At 32.9% G+C, this 14,587-nt stretch overlaps 1 protein-coding gene across 1 annotated transcript in view; it reads right to left on the bottom strand.

The window, feature by feature from the left end:
• The window catches only part of LOC142322068 (mitochondrial potassium channel ATP-binding subunit), a 75,648-nt gene that overhangs the window by 31,309 nt on the left and 29,752 nt on the right, over positions 1-14,587 (bottom strand). The window contains exons 6-7 of the mRNA XM_075360717.1: positions 7,707-7,847; positions 540-698 (exon numbers count right to left, since the gene is read on the bottom strand). Of these exons, the coding sequence (XP_075216832.1) occupies positions 540-698; positions 7,707-7,847 (300 nt within the window). The remainder of the gene's footprint in view (positions 1-539; positions 699-7,706; positions 7,848-14,587) is intronic.

Here is a 14,587-nt window from a genome sequence, read left to right as displayed (position 1 = left end):
AAACTAAATGTCAATCACAGTTGATTGTGTAAGGTTTAGCTAGCGACAAAATTTATCTAACTGCATTAGTAATGTCATAAACACTGTTTCCAGGGATATCAGATATCAATTACTAATGACCGTTAAGCAGATACTTCCACTTTATCCTCATCTTTTTTCTTTTTTTTGTAAATCAAATATCGCAAGGGAAATTATGAAAAAGTAAGTTTTCAAAAACCAACTAAATATTTTTAACAGTGTTTTGACAAATGGTGGATAATATACAGTATTAGAAGGATGGTCTCACACACAAACATTAAGATGGGAGTAAAATGTAAGTACCTCATATGAATTTGGTGGATGATTGGTAAGTTGGGTGATGTCAAGAGTAGGTCAGGGTAGGTTACATCAGGAATGGAGTGGAGACCACATGTAGGTTTCCATTTCATTCTCACTGGAGATGTCTAGTACAAGGAATCCCTTGCAATAACTGTGAAACTAAACTGACTGTATAGGATTGAATTAACATTTATATAATTATTTTTTATATTTAAAAATACCTGAAATAACCCAATACCGAAGCCTAAATTTTCACTAAGTCTACAACTTTCTGCGACTTCTTGTGCAAATGTTTCACTTTCTTCCATTTCATTAGCAAACGCTCTCACAGTTCTAATATTACTAATCACTTCTTCACTATGATTTATAGCCTTTGAAGCCTAAAAAGAAAAAAACAAATTATACAATAATGTAAATGCTATTAAACATTTATTTATAAAGAAAAAACATAAAATTGTGCATTATAAGTATTTGATTAATAATAAGCAATGCTTCAAAAACAAAATTTAACAATAAACTAGTGAAAACAACAACCAATAACTAATATTAAATTAACCTAAAATCTTTTATATCAGATATATTAGTCACTTATTAGACATAACCTATATTGCATTCCACATTAGTTAGCAATGGTTTCTTTTTACTATTATTAATTATTATACTATCTCACAACAAGCTCTAAACACGACTACAATTTGGTAGTCTTATCCATTTTCAGATTGAAGAATTCTGAATTAATATTACTAATTAAATTAATGATCAGTAATGAGTAACTGAAGTAAATGGGTATATAGGTAATCAGTCCAATAACCATCTAAATGGTGGTATTTTGACTTTGTTTACTAGTAAAAGAAAATAATAAATAAATAAATAATTGTAAAAAAAGATTGTAAAACACCGGTATAATCAGTTAGTATTGGCTATTTTAATTTATTTTCAAACAAATTACGTTAAAAGTTTTCAAGATGAAAGTTGATTGTATTGATGGTTTACCTAATTTTTCTCAAACATTTCTGCTTGGCAATTCAAATTTGTTAATCGTCTCTTCTATTATTAAGTATTTATAAATACTTGTTTTATAACTATAGTAGTTTCTGGAATGAGGCTTATATTATGACAGCTAGTATGGTGCCTCTTATACTAACTGAAAACATTCAGTTTAGTTTTCATGCACAGCAGCAAATTGCTTTTTTGTAAATACAGCTTATTATTTTATGTTAGTGGATGCTATTATGGATTAATTTTAAATATTTGCTAATTCTGCAGTTTATACTTTATAAGCGATTAAGTATTTTGCTATAAAAAAATGTTATGGTATATTTTTAAATTTTATAAAAATGTAGGTCTATTCTCAACAAGTATTATAATTATGTCAGTAGATGAATGTTAAATGATAAATTAACTAACATTATAATTGTCTGATATGTACAAACATAGCGTATAATCTATTGTGGTTTTATTTATTGTAAAAATAAATAAAACAAAAATGGACAAGCCCAGTACGAGGAGCCACCCAAAAGTTTGGTGAATTTTACCATAAAAATAAAATAGCTTACCATAATTTATAATTTCCACTGTCTCCTTCAAAGTAATCCCCTAGGGCACTGATACAGTGATCCCAGTGTTTTTCCCATGATTCCATGCATCCCTGGAAGTCTGCAGGTGTAAGTGTTCGAAGCACGTTCTGTGTTTCTTCCTGAATCTCCTCAATTGTGTTAAAACAACGGCCTTTCAATTGAAATTTTATTTTTGGAAAGAGAAAAAAGTCGCACGAGGCAAGGTCAGGCGAATAGGGTTGGTGGGGAATCACTACCGTCTTTTTGGAAGCCAAAATTCAGGGAATTTTGCAGCAATGCGTCTCATGTTCAAATTGTCCGACAAGATGTGTTGCACAGACCCATAAACATCATGGATTGTTTGTCTACAATCTGCAACAACAGCCTCTTGCACTTTCACAATGTTTTCCGGTGTTGCGCTTGTTGGTGGTCTTCCTGAACGCTCATTGTCATCGACTGTCGTTCGTCCATCTTTGAATCGTTTGCACCACAAAAAAGTTTTACTTTTACTTATAGCATTATCACCAAATGCTTCCACAAGTATGCGATGGGTTTCTGCACCAGTTTTTTTTAAGCATGAAGCAAAATTTGATGCAGGTTCTTTGCTCTTTAAAATCTGCCATTTAGAACTTCGCTGAAGCAGTAAAACACAATGTTACACACGAAAGTCAACAATGCAGCCTCTCAACGTCACAGCTGTTGGAAAACTGATTCACAAAGAGTACTGTTAGCCACATCTAGCGGTAGCAGGTTGTACCAGCAATAGTTCGGGTGTGATATTCAAATTCCCTGAACTTTTGGGTAGCACGTCGTATTATAACTCCGGAAATGAGTAATCTCTTAACTAGTTGTCCAGTATTTGTTGATCTTGTAAGAGAATTTCTGTTTCTTTTTATTTGAGTTTTGATTGAGAAAAGTAATCACATTTCATAATAGGTTGTTTATTTTTAGTGTTTTATAATTATGAGTGAATGTAAGTCTGCCATAAAAAACAAAAGTGGCAGGCCCAGGAAATAGTGTGTATGTGTTTATGAAACAAGAAGGTAATTGATTTCCAAGTTGGAAAAAGAAGAAACACCACTTAATTCACATTAAAAAATGTGAAGAAAGAAGAGTAGCTATATGTGGGATGTTGTGATCCCAAGTCAAAAGAGTGAGAAAAGAGAAAAACTGGTTGTTAGAAAAATAGCCGGAAATCTGGCGATATGACTATCTCTACTCCAATAAAATACAAACACCATAAGTGCCTGCAACAGGACTGGATGACTTTGACAAGTTTCTGGTGAGATAGACTATAAACAAATTTCACAAAATTCGAAAATAGCTGCCAACTGTAAAAATATATGTTAGTGCTTAAAGATGCCACTGGTTATTCAGAAAAAGTAACAAATTTGAGAAAAATAATAAGAGAATTGGGCTTTAGGTGGAGAAAAACTGAAAATAACAGGAAGGTTCTCACCGACAACATGACAAAAAATCTAGAACCGAAAATAAGATGAAAGTGTACCACGAAGAGTCATGTATATTATCTTCCTACTATACAAAGAAACTGTGGTGTAGTAATACAGGTGATGGGCTGAAAGTTCCTACTTCAAAAGGCAGCACACATATTATAATGCATGCTGGAGGATAAAGGGGGTTTTATTCCAAACGCCTTACTAACTTGTTAAGTTTAAAAGTGGTGATTACAGAAGTTAAATGAAAGCAGAAAATTACTTAAAATTGACAGAAGAGATGGTAATTCCAGGCTTTCCTAATAATTCTGTGGTAATTTCTGACAACGCACTTATCAGAATGCTGTTTTACAAAAATCACAATTTCCTTTTCAAGAAAAGAAGATATGATAAAGCGATTAGAAGCATTCTGTTCCTCATTCTCCCTTGATGCTGAAACTATAGTTGTACTAATTGGCAAAAGAAAAAAGGAAAATGGCATGATGCTCTTCCATACTACCGAGATTTAAATCCTAGATGGTTTGGTCAGAAGTTAAAGGATATGTAGCAAATCATAACATAACTTTTGATATCAAAGATGTCCAAAGGCTATGTGAAAATAAGATAGCATACATGAATGAAAAAAATTGGAAGAAGTATTGCGATAAAGATAAGGAAACAGAAGCTGAATATATACGACAAGAACACATTATTAAAAATACTATGAAATCATTTATTTTTTCTTTACAAGATAGCAAGAGAGATAGTGATGATTACAAAGATGGTTCTGATGACAGTAACTTCGGAAATTCTAATATTTCTTATGAAGTAGATGGTATTCACCCTCTTTAATTAAAACAGTTTTATTTTGTTTTAATATTTCATTAATAATAATAAGTTTCTGCTGTACTTCTGATTCCATTATTAAGTTTATTTAATCGTCTTGCATTAACTTTTGAATATCTGTTTGAAAATTAAATGTAACATCTGCACTCAATGAAGGTAATATAAGTTCCGATTTGCATGCTATAACATTTTATGTGTAGATCTACTATTGCACAATCCTATGAAAAATGTGCAAGATATTTTTTAGCAGAAAATGGTTGATTAATTAAAAATGATTCATGGCCCAATTAAAACTGACATAATATATACATATATTGTTACCAGATATATGCCTAATTTAATATCGGCGGGCAAATATGGTAGCAACGATGTGAGCTGGCGCATAGGGATACAAGCATCACTTACTCCTACCACACAGATGACTGTGGAGTTCTCCCACTATAGTGGTGCTGCAGCCCCACTGCTCTCAGACTCATGCACTCAAGTGCATGAGAATGAATTTACAATTCATCATTGACCACCACCTAGAGAAGAAAAAGAAGATGGAAGAAGTTTCCTGGCCACCTCAACATGGGACCTCCCAGCAGATGTCAACATCCCTGCTGGAGCAGCAGCTCTAGCTGGCTCGCCAAGGGAGCTGTTGGATGTGGATGCTACCTTCCTGCTCCAGCTCACTGGCTCCAATCGCCCTGGCTGGTGGACTCAGCAGCAGTAGCCGGCCCAGTGTGGGATCGCTTGGGGAGAACCACCTCGGCTGCACTGGCGAAGGACGATTGACACCGACCCAACACTGCAGGGCTCTGGGGGGCTACCACTGCCACGCTGTAGTGGGGACCCAACTGCTGCTGAGGGAAAGCCCAGTCGAACTTCAATGGACGAGCCGCAACTCCCCAACTTCGCCAGAGACCAGCTTCCAGACCCAACAGCTATTTTCAGAGCTAACACAAAAAACGGCCCTTTTCAGGGCCACTACAAGGTTATGAATTATGAGCCGTCAAAGTCATTTGACGATAACAGCCCTTCTTGGGGCTACCATAAGGTTAGTAATTACAATGAGCTGTCGAAGCCAATCGATGACAAAAACAGCCCTTTTCAGGGCTACCATAAGGTTAGTAAGTGCCAAGTGCCGTCACAACACTAACACTAACACAGCACAATAATATATATATATTTATAAATAAATAAATCAAATTATTATACAATTAAATTTAAAAATGTAATAAATGTTAATAATACTAGCTATACAATGAGCTAATTAAAATTTCAAAAAATTGTGTTCCATAATCCATACTTACACCACAATACATTTTATGAATGCCCATTTCATTTCATTATGCTTGGTGCAAGGCACCAAGCATAAAGATTGGTTGAATCAACTGTACTTTTGTATTCTAAGGGGTACTTTCAAGATAAGTTGGGTTAAAGATTTAATCTGACATGCCTCATATCTAATCTTGGACCTTTACTTATTCTTTGTTATTTAAAAAAACCTTTGAAAATTTTCATCACTTTTCATACAAATGAAATGGTTTCTGCCTTCTTTGGAGCAAATTCCCATACTGCAACCCACTATTTTGACTGTTCCTTGATTTCAGGTTGGCATTGACTTATCCAAGTTTTATAAATAATTATGAAATGGTGCAAAAATTCCTCTCTATTATGTTGAAACAACACAAAACTAGGCTTAGAAATAATTTAACTTTTATGCTTTGATACACTGCAAGCAAATATGGCATCCATCTTATGGACAGTTCTTTTTTATCAATTTTTTATATATCACAATAATTGATCCACTCAAACAACTGATAATGGTAGAATTGTGATGTATATGACTGAAACTTGGTGTATGCTTCTAGCAGAGGAAAACTAAGAGTGACCTCAACAATGTACCATGATTAACTACCATTTCTTGATTTTGCATGGATTTATCAAAAATTCTTCTTTGCAAAATAAAGAATAAACAAAATTTCATAAATTAATATTTAAGAGTAATTTAAGTTGGGAAAAACTATAGAAAGCTCACTTTATATTGCAGATAATGAATTATGGAGAGCTGAGATTGAGGAATTTTTTAAAATGCCTTAATTTTAGCATTGTATCAATACCTCAATGCTAAAACAAGTCAATTTTTACCTAATTCATCATTCCCGTAGAGTATATGGTATCTGTGTCTATTGTGCTACAAAAAAAAGAAAATTTTAATGAATTTTTAAAGTACAAAAACAGACATTAAACATGATAATTTAAAGTACAAAGGATCAGGTAAAAGTAAATTAAAATAGTTAAATATTTTAATTGTACATGGTCTGTGCATTATGAATCCAATATGTTTAGAGGTAACCAAGTGAAATTGGATGAACATTCAAATTTCTTACGTATAAATCTAGGAAATAAATTTTTGAAAAGAATTCTTTATATATATGAGTGTATGTATTAGCTGGTTAGGGTTAAATATATATTAGCCAATTAGGGCTCGCTTACTTGCCCAACTGTCTAGCTGGGTGGCTCTGCCCCCTGAAGCCCTGACATGTTCGTTATCCTCATGGTTGTGGGAATATTATTTTACATATATATATTCATTAAAGAAAAAAGAATTAGACATTTTACTTCATTATATTTCTGCTGCCATGGTGACAGAAATATAACACTGGTCAACATAAAGTTTAGAACTGAAAAGAAGGTAGTAGGTGTTCTTTATAATATTTTATATGCTGCATCTGAATATGCATTCTGAAACAATCTATTAAATTTAATTTAAATTTATTTGTTCAATCATTCATGGAACAAACGATACAAATTCGTTAATACATAACTTAGTAATCTGTTAGTCAGTATATTTGCTTATTCACATCTGATTTATATTGTGATGCATCCTATAGACCTATATTTGATACATAGTAGTTGAATGATGTCACTTCATGGCAAGCCAGATATGTACAGACATGTCATGTCAGTGAGTCAAGTAATGTGTAATTCAACATGATGAAATTTTATTCAGTATGAGTTCAGCTCTTCGTGTAACTTGCTGTGTTTTTTAGTTGCGGTAGTGGTTTTATCACACACATATTATAAAGATTGTTTCATAAGTGATGCCATAAATTTAGAATAACAGAACAGCTTTTAGTATTATTTTATTGATTTGTTCAAGTTTTGTTAACTTCAAGATTTGTTAAGTTGTGTGTGTGTTTTGTGCTGTGTTTTATTGCACTCCATGGTGAAATAATTTTATGAAGTACTTAAGTATTTATAAAACTTAATTATTTTTATAAATTAAATTATTTTCTCATTTGGACTTTTTCTCTTTAAAACTCTAATCTAGGTAGTGAAACAGTAAGTTATACAATCATATGTTGGCTGTGACTGTATGACATATCCAACAAATACTGTTATGTGTGAAAGTTTTTTTTAATATAATGAAATATCACACCACCGAGTGAAAAATAGACAACTTACCAAAACCATCATTAGTAGATCTTCTCTAAAACTAATACTGGTTCCAGTTTTTTAAAGTATATAACTATTAATCGGAAATGATTAATTATGCGTAACCTACCTGAAGTTGAGCAATGCGTGACATTTTCCGTAAGAAAGATCCAATAAACGTACCAAGAATAATAATTGGGGGAACAATCACAATCATGAGACCAGTCATCACAGGAGATATTATGTATAATTGTACAATACATCCAGCTATCTAAAACAAAAAATAATACAAACATCGGTTTGCTTTTCTATTATGTGGGTGCCACTTCTAATTTTTCATAGTCACCGATATCCAAAATCATTTAAATTATAATGTTATAAAATTGACTTTTATACTTAAATTTAATAAGATAATGCTAAAGATGATATGATAAGACTTTATGTTTAGGTTAAGGTTAGGTTAGCCTAGATAATGATTCCATTAACTGAACTTCATACGTTATCAACATAACCTAACACTTGCTAACCTCTTCTAATTAACATTAAATACTAAATGCCGCCAAACTAACAAATGTTTTAATTTGAATGTTCTCATTTTATACATAATACAATGCATTCCAATTAATTGGGACACTGTTTAATTAGAGCAGCTGATTAAATGGAGCAAATTTTAAGACAGAAAAAATTTTTAAATTAAATTATAATTTACTTTGCTTTTATGAGGCTTTTACAATTTCATGAATATTTTTAGGTAGAGATTGTTTAGAATCATAATAACTTTGTTACCTGTGAGATGGAGAGAGTGAATGAATGACATGCGAGCTGTGGCCAGTCATGAATCATCATAACTAGCCACTTGCTAAGGAACATGCATTTTTTTTTGTCTGAATTATATTCATTATCACCATTGAATTAAGGAATGAAGTAGTTTTTATTGTTTTACTTAATTGAATTACATTTTTATTTAGTGCCCGTGCTTTTATCATACTGTTTTGTAGTGCGTTACAGAGCAAGTGGAACTGTTTATTAATTTTCATTTTATGTATATTATAAATTTTTATTTTAAAATTTGTTTTTTATGGACTGATTTTTTTTTTACTGTGACTGTACATATGCCACTTAAAGATCTGAAATTAACTGACAAAGTTTCTTTACTAAAGAAAAATAAAAAATCAACCACCAAACACCAGTCAATGGCAGCTGACAGAGATTACTGTTGTCCCAAGGTCAACAGCTGTGCATGTACTATAAAATGCAAACAAAATACAATGAGAAAAGAGGGTTTTAAAAGAAGGAGAGCTGGGTAAATCTCAGAAACGAAAGCAGGAAGGTAAGGATCCAGAGGTTGAGGAAGCACTAAATGAGTGGTTTTTAGTTGTAACAGGACAAGGTGTACAAGTCAGTGGTCTAATGCTTCAAAGTAAAGCAAAAGAATTAGCTTAGAAATTAAATCATGATGATTTTAAAGCTCTGGATGGATGGATGGATGAAAGCACAGGCACGACATTAAATTTAAAAGAGTGCAAAGCAAAAAGAGCAGTGCTGATGTGGAAAGTGCAAAGATTGGAAGTTAACAAAACTGGCTGGATTTCTTGAAAAATATTCAGATGACATTAGAACACTGATGAAACTGGGCTTTATTATAAAGATATGCCAGATGGGTTGCTGACATACAAGCATTCAATACTTTTGGGATAAAAAAAAGCATTAGATTGTCCAACACTGTTTTTGCAGATATGCAAAAATGACAAGAAAAAACTGTTAGTTAATGAAAGTCAGCAAAACACACTGCTTCAAAGAACTTTGAATTGACAGGTGACCAGTTGAATATTTTCTAATAAAAATACATGGATGACCAGCACAATTTTTACAGAATGGCTTAAAAAATGGGATGCTGAATTAAAGAGAAATTCATGGAATATTCTTCTGGTTGCTGATAACTGTTCACCACAACCAAATTTAATTTGTTTATAAAAAAATTAATTAGAGTTTCTCCCGCTAAATACTAGTTTGATACAGCTACTCAACATGGGCATCTTAAAGAATTTAAAATCACTGAATCATGGTAGTTTAGTTAAACACATTGTTGAAGAACTGAAGGAAAGATTTTTTCATCAATCAATGGCCAGAGAGATAGTGCAAAAATTAAAATTGTGTAAGCTGTAAAGTTTGCTGTTGATAGTTTGCAACAAATAAGCAGCAGTACAATAAATAACTGCTTTGCACACTGAGGTTTTAACTTTCCGATTCTAAAATACCAGATGAATTCATGGTAGAAGATCAACCTACAGAGTTGCAATTTGTTACAAATGACCAGTTTTCTCTTATCAAAGAAAACTTTGATATGAAGAAGAAGAGGAATGTGAAGACACAGTAACTGAATGGATTAAATCCATAAATGAAAATACATAAATTGTAGTGATGTTAATGATGATGAACCCAAGCTGGAGATGTTAACTATCCAGGAGCCTAAGAAATTCATCAGTGGGTTGCGGCAATTTTTTACGCAAGAAGAAAACAAGTCCATATATCCGCTGGATGACTGCGCCGATTTTGTTATCATTTAAAAATCTAAAGCAGTTAAAATTGCATGACTGTCAGAAAAATTCAGTAGTATATAAGTAAATTTTCTATAGACTGTAAATTATAGTAAATTTTCTACAGTAATAGCCAAATTATTTCTGTATTCTTTATGTGTATTCTAATGTGAACACTTAATATTTAGACTTCGTTTTCAATGCACTGAATTTTGTTCTTCATGTAAACCGAACATATGTGCCTACTTAATACTATAAACAGATCAGGTTGGTGCTAATTTTTATTACATTATTACTGTACTGTATTATATTTCTTAATGTACATATGTTAATGACATGTAATACGTATGTTAATTATGTGTTAATATGCACTGTAGTTTTCTGTCCTGTAACAGTGATAAACAAAAAAAGATATTTTAATGTTTCTCTAAGTGAGATACCATTTCTTAAATTGCTTTCAGATTTGTAAATACAATTTTTCTATCACCCTTAGTTTCAAAAAAAATTAACGGAAAATATAGTTCAAATCTGTAAAATTTATAATTTTGCATGACCTGTGTTAGAATGATTTCGCTGATGCTTTTCTTTTATAAATAGCCTCAGGCATATGCCAAATTAATGTCCAACAGTAATCGGCTAGCATGTTAGTATTCCATTTCCCTTTATAGCAGCTTTCCATCACCGAAATGTCTTTGTGGAAATGTTCACTGTGTTCATCACTTACGTCTCTGAGGTTGTCCGGGAAAAAATCCCGATATGAGTGGATGAAATGTATCTTCAAAGACATATTACATCCCATAACTCTGTATGAAATAATAAGTTGATTAACAATATCATGGTAATTGTCTGATTTTTGTTTGCCAAGAAAGTTTTGCAAACATCTTTAAATGAAGCCTAAGCTGCACTTTCTACATTATTTAACATTGAGTAAAATACATCATCTCTGACCAACTCTCTTATTTGAGGACCAATAAATATTCCTTCTTTAATATTTCCTTCACTTACATTCGGAAATTTCTGCCTGATCTACAAAAATCTGGGACTATCCTTCATCACTGCTTTTACAGAAATTTTCATTAGTCCTAGCTTGATATAGAGAGGGGGTAAAAATATTTTTTGGGTTCAACTAAGGGCTCATGAATAATTTTTTTTTCATTTGGAGTTAAGCTGTTTCATTTCTTCCATTCTTTGGTAACAAAATGTTTATCCCTAGCTTGGCTGTCCCATTCGCAAAGAAAACACGTGTACATAGTATAGCCTAACTGCATGCCTAACAAAATAGCTATAACTTTCAAATCATCACATATGTTCAAACTACGTTTTTTATAATTTATTTTTTCAAGAATGAAAATCACATTCTGTGTCTCTTTCAAATTAGTACCATAAGCGATTGGTATCGAAGGATATTTGTTACCGTTGTATAGTAGAACCACTTTTAAACTACACTTAGATGAATCTATGAAAAGATGCCAGTCCTCAGGTTTATGAACGTGCCCTAAGAGCAACATATGCTCATCAATACCTATGCAATAAACTGAATTATTTTCATCAATAAAGTACTGAGAAATTTCTTTTTGTTGGCTTCAAAAGCCCAAAATTTTTGTATCTTTTTTGAAGTAAATTCCAACCTTGCAGTCTTGATCCTAACAGTTCAGCTTGATTTTTTGATAAATTAAAATCCCTAACCAAGTCATTTAATTCACTGTGTGATATAATATGTGGCTTATTGGAAGATAATTCAAACTCAAAATCATTGTAATCTTTTTCAGTACTGCCTGATTCTCCATTGCTGCTTTCGAAACATACATTCACAGGTGACACAGGAACTGGAATAATTTCACTGTGAGGTACACGCCTGATTGCAAATTGCAATGAAGGATACTTTACAGTATGGTTAGATATTTTAGAAATACCAGGCACACTTGTTGAACAAAAGTAACAATTGGTTACATGATCCTTTGTTTCATGTCAAACAACAGGTACACCAAATGGCAAAGCATTCCATGTACCTTTCAGCCATCCTCTTAAACATACAGAAAAATTAGTGCACACTAAATCCTGAGCCCACATCTTATCCTGATCACCAATTTTACACTGAAAGTACAAATGATATGCTTTTTTAATTAAACGTATAATATTTTTTCTATTTGATTTTACGGTAAACTCACCAAATACATAACAATGGCATCCACATAATTTACACAATTTCGAGGCATTATGACAAACAATGCACTGTTAACAAACTTAAGACAGCAATAAGACTAAACAAAATTACTTCATTCCTATATCCAGTGCTTAATACAAACAACACAGCTGTGTTTTTAGCTTCATGTTTTGACTTGCACAGACATGATTAATCTTGTCCATGAAGGCTTACTCTTCAGTATTAGATATGATGTCATAATATCCCTCTATGAATCATGAGACCTTGCTATTGGTGAGGGGGCTTGAGTGCTCTGTGATACAGAATAGCTGGACCGAATAGCTGGTCTGCAACCAAATTGGAGAGGTATATGTTGAGAGCCAGACTAAGGAATGATTCCTGAACGAGGGTAACAGCTCTTTCAGTAGTTGTTAAGGGCATAGGTCAGGACAACTTAAACGGCCATATCAACATTACTCAATCCTCTGAGTACTGCGCAGCTGAAAGCAATGGAAAACTACAATGCTTTTTTCCCAAAAAAATGTGGCTCTGCATTTTCATATAATAATGATGGAGGCACCTTCCTTGGTAAAATATTCTGGAGGTAAACTAGTCTCCCGTTTGGATCTCTGGGTGGGGACTACTAAGGAAGGGGTCACCAAAAAATAAAAAAATAACATCCTATGAGTTGGAGTGTGTAATGTTAGAAGTCTAAAAAAGGTTGGCAGGTTAGAAAATTTAAAAAGGGAAATGGATAGGATAAATGTAGATGTAGTAGGAATTAGCGAGGTTCGTTGAGAAGAGGAAAACGCATTTTGGTCAGGTGATTTTAGAATTAATTCAGCTTCAAGTAATGGGCAGGCAGGAGTAGGTTTCGTAATGAACAAGAAGATAGGGAAGAGAGCAGAGTATTTCAAAATGCATAGAGACAGAATCATTGTAATAAGGGTAAAATCAAAACCTAAACTGACAATGATTATTAACGTCTATATGCCTACAAGCGCCCATGATGATGATAAGATAGTATGTATATGAAGAAATTGACAAAGCAATTAAACACATAAAAAGAGATGAAAATTTAATAATAGTTGGAGATTGGAATGCAAGCATTGGAAAAAGCAAGGAAGGAAATATAGTGGGTGAATAAGAGCTCGGCAAAAGGAATGAAAGAGGGGACCGACTTATAGAGTTTTGCACAAAGTATAATTTAGTAATTGCCAACACCCAGTATAAAAATCTTAATAGAAGAATAAACACATGGAAAGAGCCAGGTGATACTGCAAGGTATCAGATAGATTATATCATGGCTAAGCAAAGATTAGAAATCAACTCGTCGACTGCAAAACTTACTCTGGAGCAGGCATTGATAGTGACCATAATTTGGTGATATGAAATGAAGATTGGGGTTTAAAAACCTGAAGAAAAGATGTCAGATGAATTGGTGGAATTTAGAGAAGCTTGAGGAAGAGGAGGTACAGAAGATTTTTGAGGAGGACATCGCAAGATGAGTAAAAAAGATAAGGTAGAAAATGTAGAAGAATGGGAGAATGTTAAAAAGGAAATTTTTAAATCAGCAGATCCAAACTTAGGCGAAACAAAGAAAACTGGTAGAAAATTTGGATTTCAGACGATATATTGAGCTGATAGATGAATGTAGAAAATATAAGAATGCTAGCGAAGAAAAAAGTAAAAGGAACTATTGACAATTAAGAAATACTATAAACAGGATATGCAAAATAGCGAAAGAAGAGTGGATTAAAGAAAGGTTTTCAGAAGTAGAAAGAGAAATGAACATTGGCAAAACAGATGGAGCATACAGGAAAGTTAAGGAAAATTTTGGGGTACATAAATTAAAATCTAATAATGTGTTAAACAAAGATGGTACAGTCGATAGGTGAGTGGAAAATATTGAAGAGTTATCGGAGGAAATGAATTAGAAAATGGTGTTGTAGAGGAAGAAGGGGAAGTTGAACAGGATGTTAGGGGAGAAACAATATTGAGATCTGAATTTAAGAGAGCATTAAAAGATTTGAATGGCAGAAAGGCTCCTGGAATAGACGGAATACTTGTACAATTACTGCACAATGCAGGTGAGGAAGCGATTGATAGAATATACAAACTGGTGTGTAATATTTATGAAAAAGAGGAAGTTCTGTCAGACTTCAAAAAGAGTGTTGTAGTCATGATACCAAAGAAAGCACGAGCAGATACATGTGAAGAATACAGAACAATTAACTTAACTAGCTATGCATCAAAAATCTTAACTAGAATTCTGTACAGAAGAATTGAGAGAGTGGAAGAAGTGTTAGGAGAAGACCAGTTTGGTTTCAG

Source organism: Lycorma delicatula, chromosome 3, assembly GCF_047948215.1.
Source record: "Lycorma delicatula isolate Av1 chromosome 3, ASM4794821v1, whole genome shotgun sequence".
Lineage (NCBI taxonomy): Eukaryota > Metazoa > Arthropoda > Insecta > Hemiptera > Fulgoridae > Lycorma > Lycorma delicatula.
Note: the sequence above shows the minus strand (reverse complement) of the source record. Positions and strands in the feature narration are given on the sequence as shown.